General features: G+C 40.9%; 1 protein-coding gene and 2 long non-coding RNA genes across 3 annotated transcripts in view; 1 reads left to right on the forward strand and 2 right to left on the reverse strand.

Annotated features, from left to right (window-relative positions):
- Positions 1–11,232, reverse strand: part of HPF1 (histone PARylation factor 1) — a 28,085-nt gene extending 16,853 nt beyond the window's left edge. The window contains exons 1-4 of the mRNA XM_025874455.2: positions 11,091–11,232; positions 7,528–7,687; positions 5,288–5,477; positions 3,852–3,950 (exon numbers count right to left, since the gene is read on the reverse strand). Of these exons, the coding sequence (XP_025730240.1) occupies positions 3,852–3,950; positions 5,288–5,477; positions 7,528–7,687; positions 11,091–11,138 (497 nt within the window). The 5' untranslated portion in view covers positions 11,139–11,232. The remainder of the gene's footprint in view (positions 1–3,851; positions 3,951–5,287; positions 5,478–7,527; positions 7,688–11,090) is intronic.
- Positions 11,233–11,278: 46 nt separating this feature from the next.
- The window catches only part of LOC141372672 (uncharacterized), a 204,651-nt gene continuing 191,124 nt past the window's right edge, over positions 11,279–24,805 (forward strand). Inside the window, exons 1-2 of the long non-coding RNA XR_012378076.1 lie at positions 11,279–11,460; positions 12,871–12,935. This is a non-coding gene — a long non-coding RNA (uncharacterized lncRNA). The remainder of the gene's footprint in view (positions 11,461–12,870; positions 12,936–24,805) is intronic.
- Positions 13,072–15,039, reverse strand: LOC141372529 (uncharacterized). Its single transcript, XR_012377806.1, has 3 exons — positions 14,892–15,039; positions 13,513–13,975; positions 13,072–13,193 (listed from the first exon to the last, which is right to left on the reverse strand). It is a non-coding gene; the product is annotated as an uncharacterized lncRNA (long non-coding RNA).

Raw genomic sequence — 24,805 nt, forward strand, 5'->3', positions numbered from 1 at the left:
GATCATAGGGGAAGAGAAGAAAAAATGAAACAAGATGAAACCAGAGAGGGAGACAAACCATAAAAGACTCTTACTCATAGGAAACAAACTGAGGGTTGCTGGAGGGGAGGAGGGTGGAGGGATGGGGTAACTCAGTGATAGACATTATGGAGGGCGTGTGAGGTAATGAGCACTGGTTGTTATATAAGACTGATGGATCACTGACCTCTACCTCTGAAACCAATAATACATTATATGTTAATTAAAAAAATTATAAGCACATATTATCAATAACTTTATTGTAATCAACAGAATTTTAAACAAAAATAATCAAGAAAATGAAATTAAAAAAAAAAGTACTCAGAATTTATGTTTGAAAAATCACTGCCTACAGTAATAAATCCATATTACCCAGTATAGCAAGGTAGGGTGGCAGAAAATGTGGGGGCAGCAGGCAAAAGGAAAAAAGATTATTTAACAAGTTGACCCATGATCTGATGTACTGGCCACATTTATTCTTTTACTAAGTACCAAATGTTTTGCATTGTATTTGAGCCTGCACAAAGTAAGCATTCATTAAATGAATGTTTACTCATTTCAAATGTTCATTTAAACTTAATTAAAATTATAGAAGTATAATTTTGGGCTACATTTAGATATACTCATAACAGGTCTTTTAAAAAGATATTCCTGAGTCCTAGTCTAGATGTACTTAAGTGGCATCTCTAGAAGTAAGACCTGTTGAGTTCAAGGTAAAGTACCTTTAACCAGTAACTCTTGAAGTTCTGATACACAGGTTTGAAACCATTAACTAAATATCAGTTATCAAAGAATGGTCTGTGGACCCTGTGAGGTCCCTGAAACCTTGCAGGAGGTCTGTGAGGTCAAAACTACTGCTACAATTATTTTAGAAGGGGAAAAAAAGTGAAAAGAAAAAAATTATTCTTAATTTTTGTGGTCCAAAGATAAATATTTTATAGACCATATGAAAATGGAATCATCCCGTTATTCTTTTATTTGACCTCTTCACATAATGTAATAAAAATCTTTCCAAATCAACAAATCAATAACCTGGTATTACAGTGTACTGACATTCCATATTTATTTATCTAATTTTCCCTATTTCTAGGCAGTGGTATTTCTCCAGTTTTTCGTTTTTATAAATAATCTCTAATATATACACATATTTGTGTACCTGTCCAAAATTTCTTTAGATAAATAGCTAGGGCTGCCTGGGTGGCTTAGGTGGGTAAGCCACTGACTCTTGATTTTGGCTCAGGTCAAAATCTCGGGGTTGTGGGATCGAGCCCCGAATTGGGCTCCGTGCTCAGCGTGGAGTCTGCTCCTCCCCGACCTGTGCATGTGCATGCGCTCTCTCACTCAAATAAATAAATAAAATCTTAAAAAAAAGATAAATAGCTAGAAATGGAATTGCTGATTTAAGGATATAAATGTTTACTTAGCTCAATACCTGGCAATGTTAATTATTTATCAAGAAATCTTTTTTTTTTTTTAAGATTTTATTTATTTGACAGAGAGAGAGAGCACAAGCAGGGGGAGTGGCAGGCAAAGGCAGAGGCAGAAGCAGGCTCCCCGCGGCGCAGAACGCGGTGCTCGATCCCAGGACCCCAGGATCACAACTTGAGCCCAAGGCAGATGCTTAACCGACTAAGCCACCCAGGTGCCCCGAGAAATCTTTAAAAAATAAATAACCTTATTCCAACTGCTCTCTGTAAAAGTTTTAATTAACACTTCTATCAGTAAGATTTCTTACATCCTAACCATCAATGAGTATTACCATTTTCTAATCTTTAGTAATTTTTGCTGGCTGAATTTGTATTTCTTTGGCTATTGTTACTATTTTTAAAGATTTTATTTATTAATTTGAGAGAGAGAGCATGAACGGGGGGAGGGTGGGAGTAGGGGCAGAGGGAGAGGGAGAAGCAGACTCCCTGCTGAGCAAGGAGCCTGACACAGAGCTCTTTCCCAGGACCCTGAGTTCATGACCTGAGCCTAAGGCAGATGCTTAACTGACTGAGCCCAGGCACCCTTTTCTTTGGCTATTATTAAATCTTACACAAAGAGAACCAGTTTCTCTGGGCATAAAAATAATTTGTTTATTACAAGTGGTCTTCCTTAAAAAGACCTTACTCAGGTTGATATAGAAATAAACTAAGTGTTCTCATTAGTTCATTTAAGTAAAGGAAGGAAATAACATTAAGTACTCAAATACTTCCTGGTCTTCACCTAAATTATAAATTAATCACCAATGTTTTTTGTTTTTTTCTTTTTGTGTTCTCCAATAAGCTAAAAAACAAAACAAAACAGAACAAAACAAAAACCCAGAACAGTCTTGGATTATTTTAGACAACCACTATATCTTTCTTTTTAAAAAGATTTTTAGTAAGACTAATAGACTAATGAAAAATTAGGCATTTTTGCATGCTCAAGTATTTGGAGAATGAATTAATTATTTATGGAGCATCTATTACAGGGCAGGTACTGTGCGCAAGGAAAAGCCTCTCTGCCCTCATGGGACTTGTATGTTAATGCGAGAGACAGACGATAACTATAGTTTCTAATAAAGATACCACCAATTTAAATTGAATAAATCTAAACAGCTTAAAAGAATAATAAATTATAAATAACAAGAAACATTTTATAAAAACTCAAGAGGTGTCAGGAGACAAAGAAGAACTGTTTTTGGACATCTACCATACAGTTGCTCTTTTGGATACATGGGTAGGTATGTAGCAGTCTAGAGGGGGCCCTGGCTGACTTAGTTTAAATTCTGTTTACTGCAAATTTGCACTATTAAGTCACAGAGAATATAAGTCTTTTTAAAATAGGGTATTAAAAGAGGTCACAGAAAACATGGCCTATTTATAGCTAAGTTGACAAAGATGGCTTTCTTCATTTTATTACAACGTGAACTGCCCAGCTGGGGCGAGAGGCTTCAAATCATGTCTGTGGCTGGTAGAGTGTGGACTGGCTCAAGAGGCTCCATTCCGAACCCCCTTCACAGAAGAGCTTGCTATACTTCCCAGACTATTCTTCAGCTCAGGCTCCACATGGGGCCTAGCTTCTCTCAAACAGAAACAATTCCTTGAAAACTGAAAGGCAGGAAGAGATACTAGGTGGAGACTGTGTGTCTGTTTCTACCAGTGAGTCCAGTAGAGGCATCCGATATTCCGCAGCAGGTGCAGCGGAGATTTCAGCACCTGGTCCTTAGCTTCCTTCCCGGTTGAGAGACAGAGACAGAGCACCCCTTTTACTACCAAAGGTTAAATCCAAGACAGTGTGGTGCCACTCGTGGCAGCGGATCTTGACTTTCTCAGCTTCCTGATGGTGGCAGAGCAAGCCAGTGCTGCCACACAACTGGCGTTCCCGGAGACTCAGTTGGCTCCACTGAACCTTCCAAGGATTTCATGAGCACCTGACTTTTTTTTTTTAATTCTAGTATAGTCAACATATAGTGTTATACTAGTTTCAGGTGTACAATACAGTGAGTGATTCAACAATTTATGAGCACCTGGTTTTACTGTATTAAATCTTTGTTAGAACTGTACACATTGGGTTCTTATAATGAACTCTTGATGATGCTGTCTAAAAAATCTTTTGGTTTTGCTATAGGACTAATGAAGTCAGGATTAAGTAATCTTTTCCTTAAATAAAATAATTAATTAAATAAGAGGTTTTTTTTTTTGGTGAAAAGTAGAAGTGTGGATAAGAGTGTCTGCAAAAGTCATGGACATGATCTTTAGAAATCTAAAATTTTGGAGTTACCTCAATGTCCCTCAGTGATGGACTTAGAGAGTAGTATAAAAACTGTAAACAAATATTATAAATAGGAGAAGGATATATTTTCTTACTTGATTGCAGCAAACACATTATCTCCATTTTGAATAATTATGCAGTTTTTCTTTGCTTCATTTGTACCAACATATACAGGAAGTTCATCAGGAGAATCCCTGTTTAAGCAAAAGATATTAAAAATTTAGCTGCCCATAATCTATCCGGCAAGTAGAATTTTAGGCTTATACACAACAATTTATGTCTGTAGGTTTTTAAGAAATTGGGACAAATTTGCCAGGTTCCTAAGAAACTTAAGCTCTAAGTTTCTTAGGAATATCTACAACAAATCTTACTTATATAATAGATCCTAAAATTAAAATTCTTAGACCTAGTTACTTTTATACCTAAATACAAAGAAAGGGGGAATAAGGCCTGTCAAAAGGAAGGAAAATTATATGCGCTCCTCTCTACCAGTTTTATAGTCTGTGGAAAAAAAAAAGGTGGAGAAACATATATATACATATATATATACATATATATATATAAATCCTTTTATTTTACAATCAAGGAAACACTGAGAAATAAAATCACTCAGCCAAGGTCCTAATAAGTTAATGGCAAAGCCAAAAGCAGAATTCATATAACTCAATCCTCAGCCCTGTGTGCATTCTATGGTACCACAATCCTTCTTGCTAGGCATTAGGCATGTTCCTTCTACTTCCTCTGCTATCCTACACTTAATCTTTAAACAACAGCACCTATACTGGTAGAAGTGGACAAGGTATTTTTACCTCTCAAGCTACTTCTATTTCTTAACATTTGAAGCATCTTGCATGTATCCATTTAATCCTTTTTTTGGGGGCGGGGGGGGGAGAGAGAGAGAGAGAGCGCACAAGCAGAGGGAGCGGCAGGCAGAGGGAGAGGGAGAAGCAGCAGGGAGAAGCTGAGCAGGGAGCCCGATGCAGGACTTGATCCCAGGACCCTGGGATCATGATCTGAGCCAAAGGCAGACGTTTAACCGACTGAGCCACCCAGGGCCCCCCGCATTTAATCCTCTTAATATTCAGTTAGGTATGTACAATTATTATCCTCATTTTTACAAGGGGAAACTGAGTCACAGAAAGTCACAATGACTAAAGGTGACTGGCACACAGTCTCTCAGATAATAGAACCAGTCTGACTCCAAAGCACATTCTTAATTCTATGGCCCCTGGAAGCACACGACTAATTTAAGTCATGGCAACTCTAAATTATCTTACTTGGGCTAAAAGAGCGTTCCCGAATCCAAAAGGTAAAAAAAGTTTATAACCACAAAGGAAAAACCAGTGAGGTTCAACTTAAAAAGTTCACTCATCCTAGGGCAGGTTAGAATGGTAATATCAAGAACATCAGATGCCTATGTATCCACGAATAAGAGGAAAATATGTCCTTCATCTTGGGTGAGTCCAGTGAATGTCTATATACTCACTAGAAGGCCCAGTAGCTGCATTTTAGAGAAGAAAAGATCCTTTACCTGAAATACCCCATGTGGAATTGAGTTTTATTATCTCCAATAATAATGGTCTGGAACTCAGGAGGATCATAGTAAAATCTCCAGTGAAGGTTAAAATTCAGGCTTGCTGATTTTTTCTTCATTTTATGTTTTCCGGCAAGGATATCATAAGGACCCACTAATCGAAGTCCAAGGGTTGTGAAAAGTGCATCTATAAATTAAGTAAGTTTATTTAGACAGTAACTTTCTGAAGGCAGATAGGAAATAATCTTTTATTTGTAAACTATTTCTAACCAATTTTCTTAAAAAAAAAAAAAAAAAAAGAGCTTCCAAACTAAAAGAGCTTCAGTTACATTTGAAGATATTAGTTATAAATACTCAATGAAAAATCAGAGCAATGAAAATGTGGCACTTATATTTTTCTATTAAATTTATCACTGATTACATTTCAAACATACTGCTATTTCTTATTTTGGCCAAAGTAAGACTGTTTTGTATTCTCATGGGCACATCAGAGCTTCGAACACTTACCTTGTCTCATTACTATGTTGTTGTTAGCCTCAAATATTTGTAGCACACCCACATTAAGGGAGAGACAAGATAGACAGTAAGTGAATGTGCATTAAGTAGGGTAAACAGTTTATTTAATAAAAAATGTAGTTAATGAAAACATTCCTTTCCCTTCCCTCTACCTCAGTTAACCATCACTCTCAATTCCCTTGCCTCTGGCCAACCCTAATCTTAGATGATTCCATCTTCTTTCTCCCTCCACAGATCACAAAAGGAGATTGCTAAATAAACCAGAGTCATGGAATGTAAGCTTCAAACGTTTGTGTTCAAAATATGCTTTTATAACATCAGATGGGTCCTTGTTGCTTCTTTGAGAGAGAATAAGCACTCCAGGCAGGATCTGGATATGTAAAGAGGTGGGGATGGAGAGAGGAAGAAAATTCTTCAAAGAGGCAACATCATGAATAAAGGCCTAGAAAGAGTTTATTTAGAGGGGGGAAGAATAGGTCAGCTTTGCTGGAGCTTAGGATAGCATACACCAATTTTTAAAGCAACAGAAAAAACTAAAGTCACCCATCTCATTAGCCTACAGGTAACAAAGTTAATAGGCTGGTATACAATAACAATGTTTTCCTCCCTGTATGAATATATATAAATATAGAGATATTTTAAAGGAAGTGATCTGTTTTGTAATTTTTTTTGTTTTCCATTGTCTTCACTTAAATTTTCTGAATATTTTTCCATGCCATTAAATATTTTCTCATAATTTCTAATAGCTGCATGATAGTCCAATGATAGACATTTACTGCTTCTAATTTTTTTACTCTCCTAAACAATGCTTCAGTGAACATCTTTACTAATACATGGTTTTTTTGTTTGTTTTTGTTTTAAGTAGGCTCCACACCCAGCGTGGGGCCAATGTGGGGCCTGAACTCACGACCCTGAGATCAAGACCTGAGCCAAAATCAAGAGTTGGATGCTTAACCAACTGAGCCACCAGGTGCCCCTTTGCTAATACATGGTGTGCAGTCACAAATATTTTTAGACAAGTTGTTGCACAGTTTAAGTGTTTTGCTATTATGCCAAAATTCATTGTTATCTACTAATCCACATTTCCATCAGTAGTATATGGGAGTACTTCTCTCCCATCTGTGAAAACATGTGAAAAGTAACTTTGTCACAACCATTATCAGTTCTTTGTGCACCCTCTCAAAGATAGTAGAAGCACACAGAAAGTACATAAGAATATATGTCATTGGCTTTTAAAATAAAAAACAAATGGTAGCATACTCTACACACATTTTCTTTCTCACTTGAAATATTTCAGGCACAATATTTTATTATCTAAAATCTAACTTGTTCCTTTAAAACAATGAATATCCACTGATAGATGTATTAGTGATGGGCTTTAGGCCATTTCCCATTTTTGTTTCAATAAATATCACTGAACATAATTTTTAGTTCATCTAATCCCTAAGTTCCTAGAAGCAGAACTGCTAAGTCATACTAAAACTCCTGCCACATATCAAAGCACTTGTTTTCTTTCAAGCCCTCATCAAAGTAATTTTGAAATTATTTACCTTTGCCAGTATAACAGGTGATAGTCACATATTATTATAGCATTATTTTATATTTCTCTTAGAAACATCTTTGATAAAGTTCCTTTTCTGTGAACTGTTAAGATCCTTGGTCCAGTTTCCTACTGTCTTTTCCATTGGTAGAAGCAGAAGAATGATTCTGGAGCAACTCACCAGCTGGCTTTTCAGGATCAAGCTCTTCACAGAACTTCCAGAAGTGATAGAAATCTTCAGGCAGAGAAAGCTTATAATGATTTTCTACTTCTTTTCGAAGGTCACTGGAGACATCAGCTTCACAGGATTTACTCTTCTTCACATCAACTGTTTTTTCACACTGAAAATCAGCATACAAAACTTTGTTTCTCCAAAAGTAACACTATTGCTCATTTTTGTTCACTCAACTCTGAGAAACATGTTTTCCTTAAAACTCTACAAATGGTATTTCTGAAAAAATCAGGATTCTTTTGGGCAAAGAAAAAAGGAAAACAGTGTAATACAGAGCGGTCAAGAAGGATGCACACAGCAAGTCTTTAAATATATTTCTCTAAGATAATGGAATACGAAAATAAAAAACAACTATAAAAGAAAAGGTGAAGAACAGGAAGAATAAGGAATAGGAAGGTTTTGTCTTCTTTGGGTAAATAGGTCATCATGCTTTTTTTGTTTAAATAGATTCAGTGATCACACCAGAAGCCAATTGTCAGAAATAACTGGATAAAAGGGGATTTACCAGCTAAAACAATTATTTAAGAAAAGGCCCTTTAATGTCAGGACTAGGTTATTAAACTCAATCTCTAATATCTCTGCAATATGTTCACTGCATAAGTATGCTAGGTTTTATAATGCCTATTTGATAAATTTCTGTAAAGATAAAATGCTGATGGGTGCCTGGGTGGCTCAGTCGGTTAAGCGTCTGCCTTTGGCTCGGGTCATGATCCCATCCCAGGATCCAGTCCCATATCAGGCTCCCTGCTCAGCAGAGGGGTCTGCTTCTCCCTTTCCCTCTCCTCCTTCTCTCTCTCTCTTAAATAAAATCTTAAAAAAAAGATAAAATTCTGAATTAGAAGTTACATATCTTTAGTTTTGTAAGTAGCAATCAGTTTTTTCTTTCTAGAAACCTAGATCCTTTCTTTTTGGATTAAGTTTCTTCCTATTTATTCTTCCTTTCCACCTGTATCAGTGCTTCTCAACCAGGAGTGATTTTGTCTCCCAGGGGACACATGTAGTAATGTCAGAACTTTTTAGCTCTCACAAATTTAGGAGAGGGTGCTGACATTTAGTGGAGTAGAGAGAGGCCAGGGATGCTGCTAAGCATTCTGCAATGCACAGGTTAGCTCCCTTAACGAACACTTAATCGGGCTCAAAATGTCTATAGTGTGAGGTTGAAAAATTCTAGATGTTTCCCATATTTATATTCTTCCATTCTCCCAGCAGGCTCAAGTTTATTGATGTTACTTTACGTATCAGAGTCTACACAAGGTATTTATGAATTAGATGACATACAAGAATGATCTTGATAACACTGTTTCCAAGAGCAGAAAAGAGAACAAATGAAAATGCCTATTGACAGAAGGATACAAAGTTACAGGATTTCAAGCAATTGAATATTCCACTTAGTGAAAAGGAAATATAGCCACACACAACACTATAGATCAGTCTTAATAATATAATGTTGAATGAAGGAAAAAAGTCCTTGAAGTTTATATGTAGCACGATAGCCTTCTTAAATTCAAAAACAACAAATAAATACTGTTTGTGATAAAGCTATAAAAAGAAGGCAAGGGAAACAAGGGTGAGGATGATAGCTACACAAATGGGGGTGACATTAAGTCAGGCAAAAAAGATAGGTGAGGAACACATGTAGAGCTATTGTCAGGGTTTCAGTTCTGGGGTAGGGCAATGGGTTCACAGGTGTTTTTCATATTTTTAAATAAGGTAAAAGAGGACCATGCACTGACCCATAACAGTTTATTATGCCAAGGATTATAATGTGTCTGAGGTCATAAAAAAATTAAATTGAACAAAAAGGCTGCTAAAATATGGATGCTGATAGTAAGTAACAGTAAAAACTATAAGTAATAATACTAAATAATAGTTATCACACACCATGTGCCAGGTCACTGTTCTAAGCACTTTCTGTGAATTAACTCATAACTCCCTTATGAGCTAGATACTTTATCCACATTTTACAGATGAGAAAACTGAAGTAACTTTCCTTAGGTCTATAAAGGGGAGCAGCAGTTAAACCCCGGTGGGCCGGCTCCAAAGCACAGATTCATCCACTTCATGCTGCTTCTCCAGTTACATACAGAACAGTAGGAACAGATCAAGTGCTGACCTATCCTCCCCTATGTTTTTACAGCAGTCTTTGGTTAGACTTTCAGACTGGTTCAAACTTAGGATGTTAGAAAGAAAAGCTTTACTCTACCCTGCTGAAAGGCAGTTTTTCCTAATGACTCTTGACGCTTCTGCTTTCCAGCTGTCACCCTGGGTAAGTTACTTAACCTGTGCCTTATTTTCTCATCTACAAAAAGGACATGTAGTACCTGTATCACAGGGTTGTTAGGAAGAATAGTTGTTTGTAAAAACACACAGAATAGTCGTAGCACATTAATATTTAAATGCTAGCTTTAGCTATGGCCTCTATAGACTTATTTTCATCTTCGATATTTTATTTCTAATACTATCACTCAAAGCAGTTTATAGCACCTTCAATGGGAAATAAAGATTTTTTTCAGCTTTGTCTTAACTCACACACTATTTCAGCATCCTCAAATCCCCAATAACTAGAATTTAGGGCAGCTGTCTCCTTCATAGGCTACACTCATCCTTTATTCTTTACCTAGAAAGCATGTCCCAATATAAGCAATGTCCAGAACAGGGCCCTCTAACAGTTAATTAAACTGACACTGTGACACTGTCCTGCTCTATCCAGTTTATAATACAGACGGAGTAATTTCGAAAACTGTCCTTATCACACTGACACTTCTCTCCTGCCTGACTGTCCTAATTGCCACAGCAGTAGTTACAGAACTTCTGAAATCGTATAAAAGTATGAGAACGTGCACATACTTTATGCCCCCCTCCCCCTCATTAGTGCCTTTATGATCAGGTCCTTCTTTCCCATCTCCGACTCCAACCAAGCCCAATCCCGCCGTATCCAAACATCCTCTATACTTATTTCTATTTTTTATCCCTTATGTCTCCTTTCTGCCTTCAAGAGCCATGTCCAACTTGAATTGTCCTAAAAGATTTCTTTAGCAAACCCCGCGGACTTAGATCCTCCTTCAGTGTTTCCACGGCACTTTTGACACAACAACGTTACAATGCCAAACAAAAAAATCTGCAGTAAAAAATATATTCACTGTGCCCAGCTTCCGCAAGCTGGGGGCTGTACGTGGGGCAGGGGCGGCACAATGCATCTTGAACCGCAGCGCCCGGCACAGTGCCTGGCGTATAATCGCTTTCCAATCAATTTGTTGCTGGCTGAACGAATGAGCCATTGGTTGTCTTAATCGGTTTCCCCAAAACCGCACCGGGAGGAGGGCAGAAGATGCAAAGGCGCGAGTTCTTTGCTCCAAACCCAGCAGAGCGGGAAACAGCGGCCCTGGCTCAGACCGCCGTTCCGGGGCACACAGCAGCCACTCAGTGATTACTGGATAAATGCAACGTGCTGCCCCTTGGTGCCTTATCACCCAAAGCGCCTTGAGGATCCCACACATCCTCTGTAGCAGTACCTGCTGCCCCTCCCCGCCGGGCCTGCGCTTCCCGCCACCGCCGGCCATTCTGCAGCTGCCGTGCCAGCAGAATCCCGCGTGCCGCCGTTGCTTCCGAGAGCCGCCGACTGCTTCCGGTTCAAGAGACTCCAATCTGAATCCCTGCGCAGCCGCGGCCGCGCCAGTAACGGGGAAAGGCTTCGCCTGTGTCCTGCCCCGCAAGGTCCGAGGCGGGGCCGGCGAAGCTCCGCCTACTCGCGCGCAGGGCGTGAGGGTGCTGCAGCTGGCACGCCGCCTCCCCGCCTCCGGGTGCAGGTTATCGCCGGGGTGCTCCTGAGACCCCAGAGTCCCGAATTTGGATCCGTTAAGGTGGTCCGGACGTCCTTCTCAGGTGTTTACTAGTGGCAACACTGGGCCTCACCCAAACCCTCGTTTTTCCTTGATTTGTGTATATTTAAAAGATTAATCCTTATATTCCTCTTTTCCATCTCTCCCTCCTCCACTATGCTATTATTGCCTGACACTAATTCATCGTTAATTATCTCTCAGTAGGAAATCAGTTTCTCTCATTGTTTCTTTGTAAATCTTGTTACAATTTGGATCGTGTTTTCTACACCAGAACCATCAACATCAGCATTCTGAGGGGAGCTTGTTAAAAATTCGGAATCTCGGGCTCTATCCAGACTTACTGATTCAGAAACTGCATTTTAGCAAGATCTCCCATTGATTCCTATGCACATCAGAGTTCCAGAGGCACTGCATTCAAATAATCTCCTGCCGTTTCCTTCACTGTCATTCTGGAAAGTGCACCACTTCATTCCTGAGAAGATCCTCTATTTCCTGAATCTGTATCTTCCCTTTACTTGCTTTTATACCACCATTTTGTGGAACATAATCCCCCAAGACTTTCTTGAGGAATGTTGCAGGCAGGTGCCTTACCCTCCCCCCTTCATTAGAACTCGCATGTCTGTCTTTATTCTGACGGTATAGAATTCTCCGTTGAAAATAATTTTTAGTCAGAATATTAGAGGGTTTGCTTCACGGTGTTTTAGCTTCCAGTATTGCCACTGAGAAATCCTATCTCATGATTCTGTTCTTTATGGGTGACGGACATTCTTTCTCCCTTCCTTCCTTCCTTCCTTCCTTCCTTCCTTCCTTCCTTCCTTCCTTCCTTCCTTCCTTCCCTTCCTTCCTTCCCTTCCTTCCCTTTGTTTTTTAAACAACACAAATTTATTGTCTTACAATTCTGGAGGCCAGAGTACAAAATCAGTCACACTGGGCTAAAGTCAAGGAATAGGGAGACATTTACATACTTCGTCCTCGGGTGACCAATTTATGTGTAACCTGTTTCTGTTTTGTTGTGTCTCAAGAAGTTTTAGGTCTTTCTCTTTATTCCCAGTGTTCTCAGACACAGTCATGTATCTTGGTTATGGGTCTTTTCTCATTTTTTTGAGCTGGTGGTTATAGGTTGGCCTTTTTTCATCTTGAAACACATGTCTTTCAGTTCTGGAAGTTTTTCTGGTATTATTTACTTAATAATTTTCTTTCTTTTATTTTATGTTCTTCTGTTTTGGAGTTTTTGTTGGTATTATTTAGTTGCTAATTTCCTCTTTCTTTCCCCTCCCTCACTGTATCTCTTCTTTTTTGGAAATTCGTTATTCAGACGTTTGATCTTGAATGATGTTGTTTCTTATTTGTTCTATTTTCTATCTCTTTTGTCTTCCTGTTCCACTTTTCTGGATGATTTTCTCAATTTAATTAGACAAATGTTATATCAAATTATTATTTTTTTATTATATAGGCATGCCTTGGAAACACTTTGGGTTTGGTTCCAGACCATGGCAATAAAGCAAATATGGCAATAAAGTGAGTCAAATGAATTTTTTGGTTTTGTAGTGTATATAGAGTTATGTTTACACTGTACTGTAGTCTATTATATGCTATAGCATTATGTCAAAAAATGTACATACCTTAATTTAAAGATAATTTATTACTAAAAAATGCTATTTATCATCTGAACTTCGAGTGGAATCTTTTTGCTGGTGGAGGATCTTTCCTTGACGTTGATGGCTGCTGACTGATCAGGGTGGTAGTTACTGAAGGTTCAGGTAGCTGTGGCAATTTCTTAAAATAAGACAACAGTGAAGTTTGCCACATCAATACATTGCTGAGTGAACTGAGGAGACCTCTGGGTCCTGAGGTCTCTGCCCAGCCCCTGCCCAGGATGTTGCTGGAAGCTCCTGGTCTCATCACAAGAAAAGAATTCAAAGAGGGACCAGACATGCTGGTTGAGTGGTGCATGTGAAGAGTTTATTAAAGAGAGAGTACACTCTCAAGAAGTGAGGGTGGGGTTTGGTCTCTCTCCTTCATTGACAGTTGTTAACTATGGGGTGGAATATTTATTATTTGGGGAGGGGATATTTTGGGGAGCAGGGTTTCATACCTTTTCTCCCTTGCTTGGTCAGGGTCTCTGGCCTTCTTTATCTTGGTCCTGTCTGGTTTGATCTGGCTTCTTGTGGCTTTGTTTGTGGAATGCTACCAGGATGGGTTTCTAACTTTTCTAATAATGGGCCTTGACTTACCCTTTGCTGGCCTCCAGGCATCCTGGTAAAGCCTAACTGACTGCCTACTCTAACATTCCCCCCGAAGGACTCTGGGCCCTTACAATCTCTTAAGGGAAAATGGGTGACAGCCCTTCTGTAACTACTTCATGCTGGTATGGGACATTGATCCTGACTGACGGCTCCAGAAGTCCTTGCTATCCAAGTTTTAGGAAAACTGGATGGACAGTGGGGAGTAGAAGGAAGCTGTGGATTGTTCCAGGGGGTGTTAGCTGGTTTCATCTTCATGGGAGATGGGTTTGGAATCCCTGGTACATCATCATCTAGAGATGAAGTTGTTGGAGTCTGGAAGAGACCAATATGACAAGAAAGTTAAACAAACAAGGTCCAAAAAGTACAAATAGCAATATAACCACTAGTGGACCTAAAAGGGTCAAGAACCAGGTTATAGATGGAAGCACCTCACATATAGCATTCTAAATATCATTCGTGGTATCAGCCCCTTTGGTCATTTGATGGAACCATTTGGCTTGGTCATATAATTTTTGGATTATTTTCTTCTACCTGTCCAGTGCTGTTGATATAAGTGCCACATATTCTGTTAATGATAGCGCATACTTTACCTTATTCAGCCAATAAGTAATCCAAAGCCAGCCTGTTGTCCATAACCACATTGGCGAAAGATTGGTGTGGCTTGGAGAGATCTGAGAAAGTGGATGCGGTGGTAGAAGCTAGTTTATCTAATACTGCTGTCAGATTTCACAGGGTGATCACATGATGTGCAAATCCCCCCCAAGGGGCTAGCACCAAGGGGTACCTACTATTCCAGCAAATACAAGGCCTATTGCCCTTCAGGCTCTAGTGTGGGGTTGGGTAGAATTATATATGCAGACTCCTGGGGGAACCACATACCCCAGGGTGTAACTGCACTGATGTTCTAGGTTATCAGTGCAAAGAAATCCTGTAGCCATACCAATTGTGTAAAGATTGATTCCTGTAGGGGGCGCCTGGGTGGCTCAGCTGGTTAAGCGTCTGACTTTGGCTCTGGTTGTGATATCAAGGTCCTGGGGTCAGGCTCTGTTCTTGGCGGGGAGCCTGCTTCGCCCTCTCCCTTTGCCCCAAGCCCTGTTTGTGCTCTCTCTGTCTCTCTCTCAAATAAATAAATAAATGAATAAATAAAATCTTAAAAAAAAAAAGATTGGTTTCTGTAGGTTGTGAAGAGATAATTGGGAAGGGCACATAAGGTTATGGGATAACTCACTGTTTCCAGTTTCTGGAGCTGCTGGGCCCACCTGAAAGAGTTCTTGTGTGTGCAATTGGTGTGTAGAGGTCCTCCTTTTATTCTGGGAAACTTATGAGCATAGTTGAGGTGGGTAAAATTAGAGTGATCATCAATGTGCAGTGGTGTCCCCCTGGGCCATGATCCAAAACATGGATATAATATTGGGGTTTTTTGTAGGTAGCTGGATCTGGCACAATCTCAATGGGTGACATCACAATCTGCATTCTTTTTCTTTCTTTTCTTTTTTTTTTTTTAAGGTTTTGTTTGTCAGAGAGCACACAAGCTGGGGAGTGGCAGGCAGAGGGAGAAACAGGCTCCCTGCTGAGCAGGGAGCCCGATGTGGGGCTTGATCCCAGGACCCTGAGATCATGAACTGAGCTGAAGCAGACGCATAACTGACTGAGCCACCCAGGTGTCCCTATTTTTATTTTCTAAGCAAGCATACCACATTTTGTACTTAGCTCATTGAACTGAGACATTGGAAAATTGTTTGATGGTCCAAGAATTTTTACTCTGTGAGGAGGTGCCGTTATTTGGCAGCTGACCCATCTTTTGGTTTGTCTTTGGTGTTATTTGGCAGCACAGACTCAGAACTTAAGTAAAAATTAATTCCTGAGATGTCTCAGGTAGTGGGATGGATTAAGTCTACACATGTCCAATTTGGGCCAACAAGCATACCTTCTAGGGGAGAGGAACTAGGTCAGTATAGTTTTTTTGGAGGAGAGTTATACTGAGAGAATGCGTGGGATAAAACAAGGGTAAGAAGGATCTTTTTGAGGCTGTAAATGACAGATCCAACAGCTGGAAAGGTTATTCCCCTGGGAGATTATGTTGGAAAGACTTACGAGATAATTTTCCCTCTACCCCTATAGACCTGCACAAGTTAGAGCAGTGATGAGAACAAGATGAAAAGGTGATTTTTAGGATCATGTCTGAGAATTAACAAGAAAATCAATCTAAAGGTCCAAGTAGGCAAAGGTTTGCAAGGAGAAGTAGTTTAAGAAAAATCCAGACGATAGCTAACAGTATAAAACAGTTATTCATAGTAAGATGTCAACCAGTCATCTTTTTGAAGATATACGTAGATCTTCCACAGGCTTATAGGAATGGGTTGGAATGTCTAGTCTTTCGTTGTAGGGAGTCTGGAGCCACTGGTTTTATTCCAGACAAATTAATCCAGCTAGTTATGCCTTGAAGCTTAATTGCCATTGGGGTGCTAAGAAGAACCTGGTAAAGTCCCTTCCATTTGGGGTCTAATAGATCTGAAAGTGAACCTTCCTTCCAGGTTTTTAAAAAAACCATGTCCTGGCTCTTTCTTAGGTATAGGCAAAACTTTGTTGCCATAGTCTATAATAGCCTGCTGTACCTGTCCTAGATTAATTAAATGTTTTATAAGTTCATAGGTTTCTGAATCAAGCAACAGATCTGCTGTCAAGAAAGTTCTCCCATATAACATTTCAGAAAGGCTGAGTTGGAGGTCTCTTTTTGGGGCCATTCTCATTCTCAAGAGGGCTATGGGCATGAGTTTTGTCCAGGATTCTGAGGTTTCCTGGCAAAGTTTGGCCAAGATTTTTTTTAAAATAATTTATTTATTTATTTGACAGAGACACAGTGAGAGAGGGAACACAAGCAGGGGCAGTGGGAGAGGGAGAAGCAGGCTTCCCGCGGAGCAGGGAGCCTGACGCGGGGCACGATCCCAGGACCCTGGGATCATGACCTGAGCTGAAGGCAGACGCTTAATGACTGAGTCACCCAGGTGCCCCTGGCCAAGATTTTTTTAAGATTTTTTATTAGCCCAACCTTTCCTAAGGATTGGAGTCTCCAGGGAGCTCTGGAGGTGGTAATGAATTCTCAAGGCAGAAGACAGATGTTGAGTAAGCTTTGCAATAAAGGGTGGACCGTTATCACTCAGCAGAAACTTGGGAAGCCCAACTCAGGATAATTTCCTTTAGTAGGGCTTTTTACTACCTCTTGAGCTTTTTCTGTTCTAGCAAGATAAGCCTCTATCCAACCAGTGAAGGTGTCCACAGAGCACAGGAGGTATTTATATCCCTCAGATGGGAGCATTTGTGTGAAGTCTATGTGTCAGTCCTCTCCAGGGTGTGTGCCTCACCTTTGGATGAGCTGGAGGAGTGGAGGTGGCCTAAGCCTTCCCCCAGAGGTGTTCTTGTAACATAGATCTGGTGACTTCCTTCATAAGCCTTGACAGGCCAATTCCTAAAAAGACTCTAACAACTAAGGAGGTTAATGGGTCTCTTCCCAAATAAGAGGAGTCATGTATTCCCTTGATGATTTTCCGCTGGGATGCTTGGGGAAACATCACCTTTTGGTCTTATGTCCACCATCCCTTAGAATCTAGTTGGTAGCCTTTGTGCTGAGCCCAGTTTATTTTCCTTTCTGTATATTGGGGCCTTTGTGGGAAGATTGGCCCATGAGGGAGTAAGGCTGCCTGTATTGGGAGGGCTTCCAAGGCTGCAATTTTAGCCACATTGTCTGCTCAGTTGTCTCCTGCAATAATATCAGTCTTTCCCTTCTGATGGCCCCTGTGTTAGATTACAGCCCCTTCTTTAGGCTCCAGTACTGCTTGTAAGAGATCAAGGGTCTGTTGGTGATGTTGTATGGGGAAAGTTTTGACAGTTAAAAGCCCCTTTTCTTTCCAAATGGCAGTGTGAGCATGGAGAACAAGAAAGGCATATTTAGAGTCAGTGTAATGTTAGCTCTTTTGTCCTTTCCTAGTTTTAAGGCCCTAGTTAAGGCCATAAGCTCAGCCTTTGGTGCCACTCTATGGGGGACAGACCTTCTGCTTCTGTGACCTACCATGGCATGGCTGGCCCCTTTAATCCTTCCTTTTATATAACTGCTGCCATTGGTAGACCACATATTGTCTGGGTTATCAAAGGTTGGTCTTTTAAATCTGGCTTACTGGAATAGACCTGTTCTATGGTTTCCACCCAGCAGTGAGTAAGTTTTCATCTCCTTCAGTTGGCAGAGTAGCCAGGTTAGGAATTTGACATAGCTTAAGGATCACCTCTGGAGTAGAGCCTGATATATATTTATTTATTTATTTATATTTATTTATTTATTTATTTTTAAAAAGATTTTATTTATTTATTTGACAGAGAGACACAGCGAGAGAGGGAACACAAGCAGGGGGAGTGGGAGAGGGAGAAACAGACTTCTAGCCAAGCAGGGAGCCCGATGTGGGGCTCGATCCCAGGACCCTGGGACCATGACCTGAGCTGAAGGCAGACGCGTAACGACTGAGCCACCCAGGCGCCCCAAGCCTCATATTTAGTAAGGTGCCCTCCCGTTAGCCAGTGTGTTCTTTAATCTCCAGGACTCCCTGTACCTGGTGCGGAGTTTGTACTTCCAGAGACTAACTGAGGGTTAACTTGGTGGCTTCTTCCACCTGAAGTGCAGCGACAGCAACTGTCCTTAGGCATCCCAGCCATCTGGCTGCCACTGTGTCCAGTTGTTTAGAAAAATAGGCCACTGGCTGTGGGGCTGGTCCTAAATTTTGAGTAAGTACCCCCAGGGCCACCCCTTGCCTTTCAGCCACAAACAATGTGAAGGGCTTTTTAAGGTTAGGAATTCTCAGCACAGGGGCTGTTGTGAGAAGGCTCTTCCCCCCCCCCCCCCGGACTCTGGGAATTAACTTGGTCCCATATTTGTAGGGAAATATTATCAGGAGGGTCTTCCTTGAGTGGGGGAAGGGGAGGGTGCAAGCTAGCAGGGAAGAGGCCCCTTGTTTCTGGGAGGTTGAGAGTAGCTCCAAGTGTGGATAAGAAATCCCTTCCTGGATATATGCACCCCAGTGTTTATAGCAGCAGTATCAACAATAGCCAAATTATGGAAAGAGCCCAAATGTCCATTGACTGATAAATGGATAAAGAAGAGGTGATTATACACACACACACACACGCACGCACGCACACACACAATGGAATATTACTCACCCTAAAAAAGAATGAGATCTTGCCATTTGCAATGACGTGGATGGAGCTAGAGTATTATGCTAAGTGAAATAAGTCAGTCAGAGAAATACAAATACCATATGATTTCACTCGTATGTGGAATATAAGAAACAAAACAAACAGATATGGGGGGAGGGGAAGAAGAGAGGCAAACCAAGAAACAGACTCTTAAAATAGAGAACAAAGTGATAGTTACCAGAGGGGAGGTGGGCGGGGGGCTGGGTTGAACAGGTGATGGGGATTAAGGAGTGCAAATGTTGTGATGAGCACTGGTTATTGTATAGAAGTGTTGAATCCCTCAATTCTACACCTGAAACCGTTACACTGTATGTTAACTAACTGGAATTTAAATAAAAACTTGAAAAAAAATAAAAGAAAGAAAGACATCCCTTTCCAATAGAGAGGGCTTGGGCATTCTGGCATGACCAGGAATTTATGAGTTACAAGATAATTTCCCCATAAGCAAGGTAGGGGTTGGGTGAAATATTTTGATTTTGGTTTTCCCTCTACCCCAACAATAGATCATGCTTTGGAGGTTGGGGTCTGGAATAGGAAGTAAGGACTGAATATGTAGCTCCTGAGTCCATCAGAAATCTGACAGGCTTACCTGCCACATCAAGAGTCACCCATAGTTCCCCCTCCAAAATGTCGATGGTCTTTGTGGGAGCCTCTAGGAATCTCAGGCCCCAGCAGTCACTCAGGGCCATAAGTGGTGAGGGAACAGATCTTAGCTCCCTTCAGACCCAAGGGCAGTCCCTCTTTTAGTGTCCTTCACACCCACATAAGGGGCAGAGAGCACCTTTGGTGGCAGATGATTTTGGGGGCATTCTTGTTTCCACTGGTCCGGGCTCCCACAGTAGAAACACGCTTCTTTATCTTGTGGTCTTTTGGGGGCTTGGTTTGGGTGGCCCCAAGGTGGATCAGGTGCCCTAATGGCAGCTAAAAACCTAGCCTGTCTTTGTCCTGTAGTTCCTTCCTTTCCTCCTCAGCCTGATCTCAGTTGTTCAAGACAGAGAAGGCCACAACTATAAGCTGGTTAAAGGGAGTTTGGGGCCCTAAAGTCATCTTTCGGAGCTTTCTGTGAATAGCTGGAGCTGATTGGTTTATGGAGTGGGTCCCCCGAGGATTAATTGCGCTTCTGGAGTGTCTGGGTCTACATTAGTGAATTTTCACAGCCTTTCCACGAAGTGAGACTGGAAGAGGGCAGGATTTTTGCCTGGCTCTTAGGTGATTTCCCTAATCTTCTTGTAATTCACTGGCTTGATGATATGTCTCTTCATGCCCTTCAAAAGGCATAGTACCATGTGGTCGCTAAAGGCTAGTCCCTGCTGCCCAAGCTAATAATCCCAACTGGGATCTATTTGAGGTACTGCTGTCATCCTACCAGATATCTGTTAGGCTGGGCAACACTAAGGACATCTGCATGGGTTTGCACTTCCACCCAGATGCAGAATCACCCTTCGTATTGCAGCAATGAGAGAGACCGACCATAAGGTCCTTCTAGGTTAGAGCGAAAGATTGAGTCAGGCTCCTGAAGTCCTCAGCAAATTTGCTGGGATCCTCAGAAAACTGCCTATGTGCTCAGGAGATCTGACATTGATAAGGAAACAGGTACTCTTGTGGTCCCCTGAGGCCTTTCCCTCCGCTTCCTGTAGGGGGCAGAGGAGCTCTTTCTTTTGGCCTGACTCTGGTAAAGGAAGATAGATAGATTGGAGGTGTGGGTGGGGGCATATTTCCTTTGGCTGGAGCCCACAGCTTTAGGGTGTTGCTCTGGGTCTTGCGTTGTTCCCTGAAGGGCCAAAGTCTAAATGGCCCTTCTCTGTGCATGTTTTCTATTTGTTAGGGTCATCCCTGAGGGCTCTAGAGACCTGGATACAAAGGATCTCTGCCCATTTTTCTAGTCTCTTACAGAAGAGATCAAGTTGCAATAGTGTTCCAGTTAAGATGACTATTTTCTGGCCAGACTTGCCCATCCTCTAGCTTATATTGAGGCCAAACGGTGCTACGAAAGAAGGTAAACCTTTTCCTTTTTAGGCTTTTTAATGAGATTTGATCCCAGTGTCTCAAAATGCATCCCAGAGGGGAGTCTCTGGGGATGGAGGTGGAACTTCTCATTGTCTTCAGGGAGAGAGTTGACTCCTGTAACCAAAAAATGGGCAACTCAATAAGGGTTTCCATTATTAGAAACCCAGACTCCTATTTTCCTGCAGAGAGTTAGCACCCTCCTTCTAGGGAAACTGATAGGATCTCAGGTGAGAACTCTTCCAGAGAGTTCTGATGGTGAGGGGACCTTGGGTATCCCCAACCTTCCGTCCCCTTGTCACCCTGTCATTGTGGCTGTGGCCAGCATATTGTGTGATGACCCTGCTGGCCTTGGTGTCCTAGAGTGCCATGCTTCATCCTGGTGTCTGCAGTCATGGAAGCGGAAGCCTTCCTGAAGACCCCAATTATAGACGGTGCCTGATAATTAGCTCTGATGCCCTGATGTGGATCCCTCGGGAACAGGCATTGCCATGACTCCAAGATCTCTGAATATACCATTGTCTTTGTTCTGATAGGCCTCTCAACAGTTGGTGACAAACAATGGCCTCCAGGACCAGAGGTCCCTTTGATTATTTAAATATTTCTTGTCTGACCCGTAGGTATCTGTTGATCTCTCCCACTTTGCTGTCAGTTCCAGTGAAACTAACCTCTTTTTTTCCAATTCTCTTTGTATCCTTGAATTGTTTGGGTTGAGTCCTATTTCATTAAGTGGTGAATAAGGCAGACCCACAGGGAGAAATCTCAGTAGCTGGGGTCCTTTGCCGGGGAGTAAAACCGTTATAGTCTGTTTTATGGTAGCCTGCACACATACAATAGACTGAGTTGGCAATCTTGCAGGACCTTGGCAATAGATGGCAAGACATCTCACAGGTCCTAGTGCCCCATCTCCAGCAAAGGAGATTGCTGAAATGGGAATGAGAAGAAGTGACTGAAGCTAGGCTGGGGTGGGAGGTGGGGGTGGGGTGGGGTATCAGGTCCGAGTGTCCCATGCCTAAGAAACAGATTTTGCAGAGATAGATACAGCTTGGGAATATCAGACAATGCTGTTGGAAAGATGGCGCTGATAGACTTGCTTGATACAGGTTTGCCACAAGCTTTCCATTTGTTAAAAAAAAACAACAACAACCCTGCAACATCTGCAAAGTGCAATAAAACAACGGGCAATAAAATGAGGTATGTCTGTAATTTCTAAGTGTTCCTTTATTTTCTGTTCTTTTTATAGCATTATGTTCTTTTTTTTAGATGGATATAGTGCCTCTAATGTCTGAAGACATAAATTATAAGGTTTTTAAAATGTTTTCTACATATCCCTGCATTGGTGTTGATTCTTTTCAGTCTTTTTTGGTTGTCTGTTTATTTGATTTATTTTAAAAGATTTTACTTATTTATTAGAGAGACAGAGAGAACATGAGTGGGGAAGGTATCAGAGGGAAAAGCAGGCTCTCCGCTGAGCAGGGAACCTGATGCAGGACTCGGTCCTAGGATCCTGAGATCATGACCTGAGCTGAAGGCAGACGCTTAATCGACTGAGCCACCCAGGCGCCCCTGGTTGTTTGTTCATATTTGGCCTCTGCCCTTTATATTAGTGTCATTCCTTGACTGTGGGGTGATCCTTGCTGTCAGTTCATATATAAAAGCCATGCTCTAAAAAGGTGTTTTTGGGACACGAGTGGGGCTTATCAACTGAGCAAGTTGTAAGATGATGGGGCAAGGGCCCAGCTATTTGTTTTCTTCCAGGGAGTAACCTTCTAGTTACTTGTTTTGGGAATCTACTGGTTTCCTTGGAGCACAATGGGGAAGGGAGGCTGGAAATCTTAATGATTTCAGTATGTACACTTTTACCAAACCATTATTTCATTATGGTATCTTTGCCCTCAGTTGTGGCTGGCATCCCTGAATCCATGGTCCTTCAGCTGTGATATCTCCAAAAAAGAAATGATTCTACAGGTTCCTGGTTGGGAATGAGCGATTAGAGAATGTTCCCCTGACCTTGTCTGGTATGGTGGGGAATCCAGGAATCTAACTGCCTCCAGGACTTTTAACCTCCTCTTTTCAACTCATACCATCTGGGATATTTAGTCTTTCAATTCCTGAGCCTTTGTGAGGTTTTACAATGTCAGTTAGGTTGCTTCCAGGCCTTGCCTCTGAAAACACTTGGGTCTCAGTTTCCTCTGGGCTGTGTGAGTGTTCACTAGTCCATCTGTTTAGCACTGTATTAATTTCCTAGGACTGTCATAATAAATTACCATAAACTGGGTGGCTTAAAACAATAGAAATTTATTCTCTCACAATGTTGGATACTAGAAATCTGAACTCAAGGTATCAGAAGGTTGGGTCCTTCTAGGGGCTCTGAGGGCTCTGTGACTCTCTCTTAGCTTCTGGTGGTTGCTGGCAGTACTTGGCATTCCTTGGCTTATGCATGCATCACTCCCGTCTCTGCCTCCATCATCACATGGTGTTCTCCCTGTGCCCAAATTTCCCTCTTTTTATAAGGACATCTGTTATTGCATTAGGGTCTACTCTGGTCCAGTTTGACTTCATTTTATCTTGATCATATCTGCACAGACCCTATTTCCAAATAAGGTCACCTTCAATGTATCTTTTGGGGGACACAACTCAACACGTGTCAGTCAGTTTCTAAATGTCTATGGGCATTTTTCTGTTGTCTCCTTTCCAGTTCTCTTTGTTCTTATGGGTCTATATTCCCTACTATTTATTTATTTCCTCCTCTGTCTTTCTTTTAGTGAGGATTTTATAACAAGAAGAGGAAAGTGGATATTTTCAATATGCTGTGTTAACTGAAGGGTTTATTATTGCTATTTTTAGTTGAATTGTACCAGATTGGCAACTGAAACCCATAAAACTCCACTTAGTATGCATACTTTCAAGTTCACAACTAAAACTTTGCTTTGAATAATAGTTCAGATAATTCTGTAACCATTTTTTGATAGAATGTAAATGAAGTTTCTATTTTAATTCTACATTTGATGATTAATGTCTTTCATTCAGTTTGCATATTTATTCCACAATAATTTTATGGAACTGATAGATTTTACCAAATTTGGTGTATTTCTTCAGAGTATCAGTGTCCACCATCCTGAAACAAAGCAATTATTGATAAATGTTTTATCATTGTTTTATTTATACAGGCACAAGTATAGCGATTTTTGACAGAATTCAGTGAAATTTAGCACATCAGTATTGTTATATAATAATAAAGTAGTTACCATGCAACAGTACTGTTCTCTGTGCTTTACACATACTGACTCCTTTAATCTTCATATCAATCCTTGCGGAAATTACTATTTTTATCCCCATTTTACAAATAAGGCAGCTAAGACTCAGAGAGGTCAGATGGGTTGTTCAGGGTCACACAGTAAGCATGGGAGGTGGCATTCAAACCCAAAGAGTTTGACAGTCCAGAACTCTCAACACTATGTAATACTGCCTCTTTGCAATCAGTGGGATTTATAGAGCTATGTAATTGCACTGAATAAAGTTTATAGTCCAGAGAAAATAATTTTTATATCCTCTTTGAATTAACGTAGGAAGTTTATATCTAAAGGATACATCTTTTTGGCTATATCCTCTGAACATCCCCTTAATTGGGAGGGTAGACAGAGCTTTGGGTCCCTTGTTTTCCAAATGGTTAGTAAAAGAGGACATGAGGAGATGCAACAGTTATTTCCAGCTGCCTTCTTTTTTTTTTTTTTTCAGGTATTTGAAAGGTAACTTGTGGACCTTAACTTTATTTTTTTAATTTAATTTAATTTTATTATATTAGTCACCATACAATACATCACCAGTTCTTGATGTACTGATCCATGATCCATTGCTTTTGTACAACACCCAGTGCTCCATGCAGTACATGCCCTC

This window comes from Callorhinus ursinus, unplaced genomic scaffold (assembly GCF_003265705.2).
Source record: "Callorhinus ursinus isolate GAN/ISIS: 27379988/994484 unplaced genomic scaffold, GSC_fseal_2.0 scaffold4, whole genome shotgun sequence".
Lineage (NCBI taxonomy): Eukaryota > Metazoa > Chordata > Mammalia > Carnivora > Otariidae > Callorhinus > Callorhinus ursinus.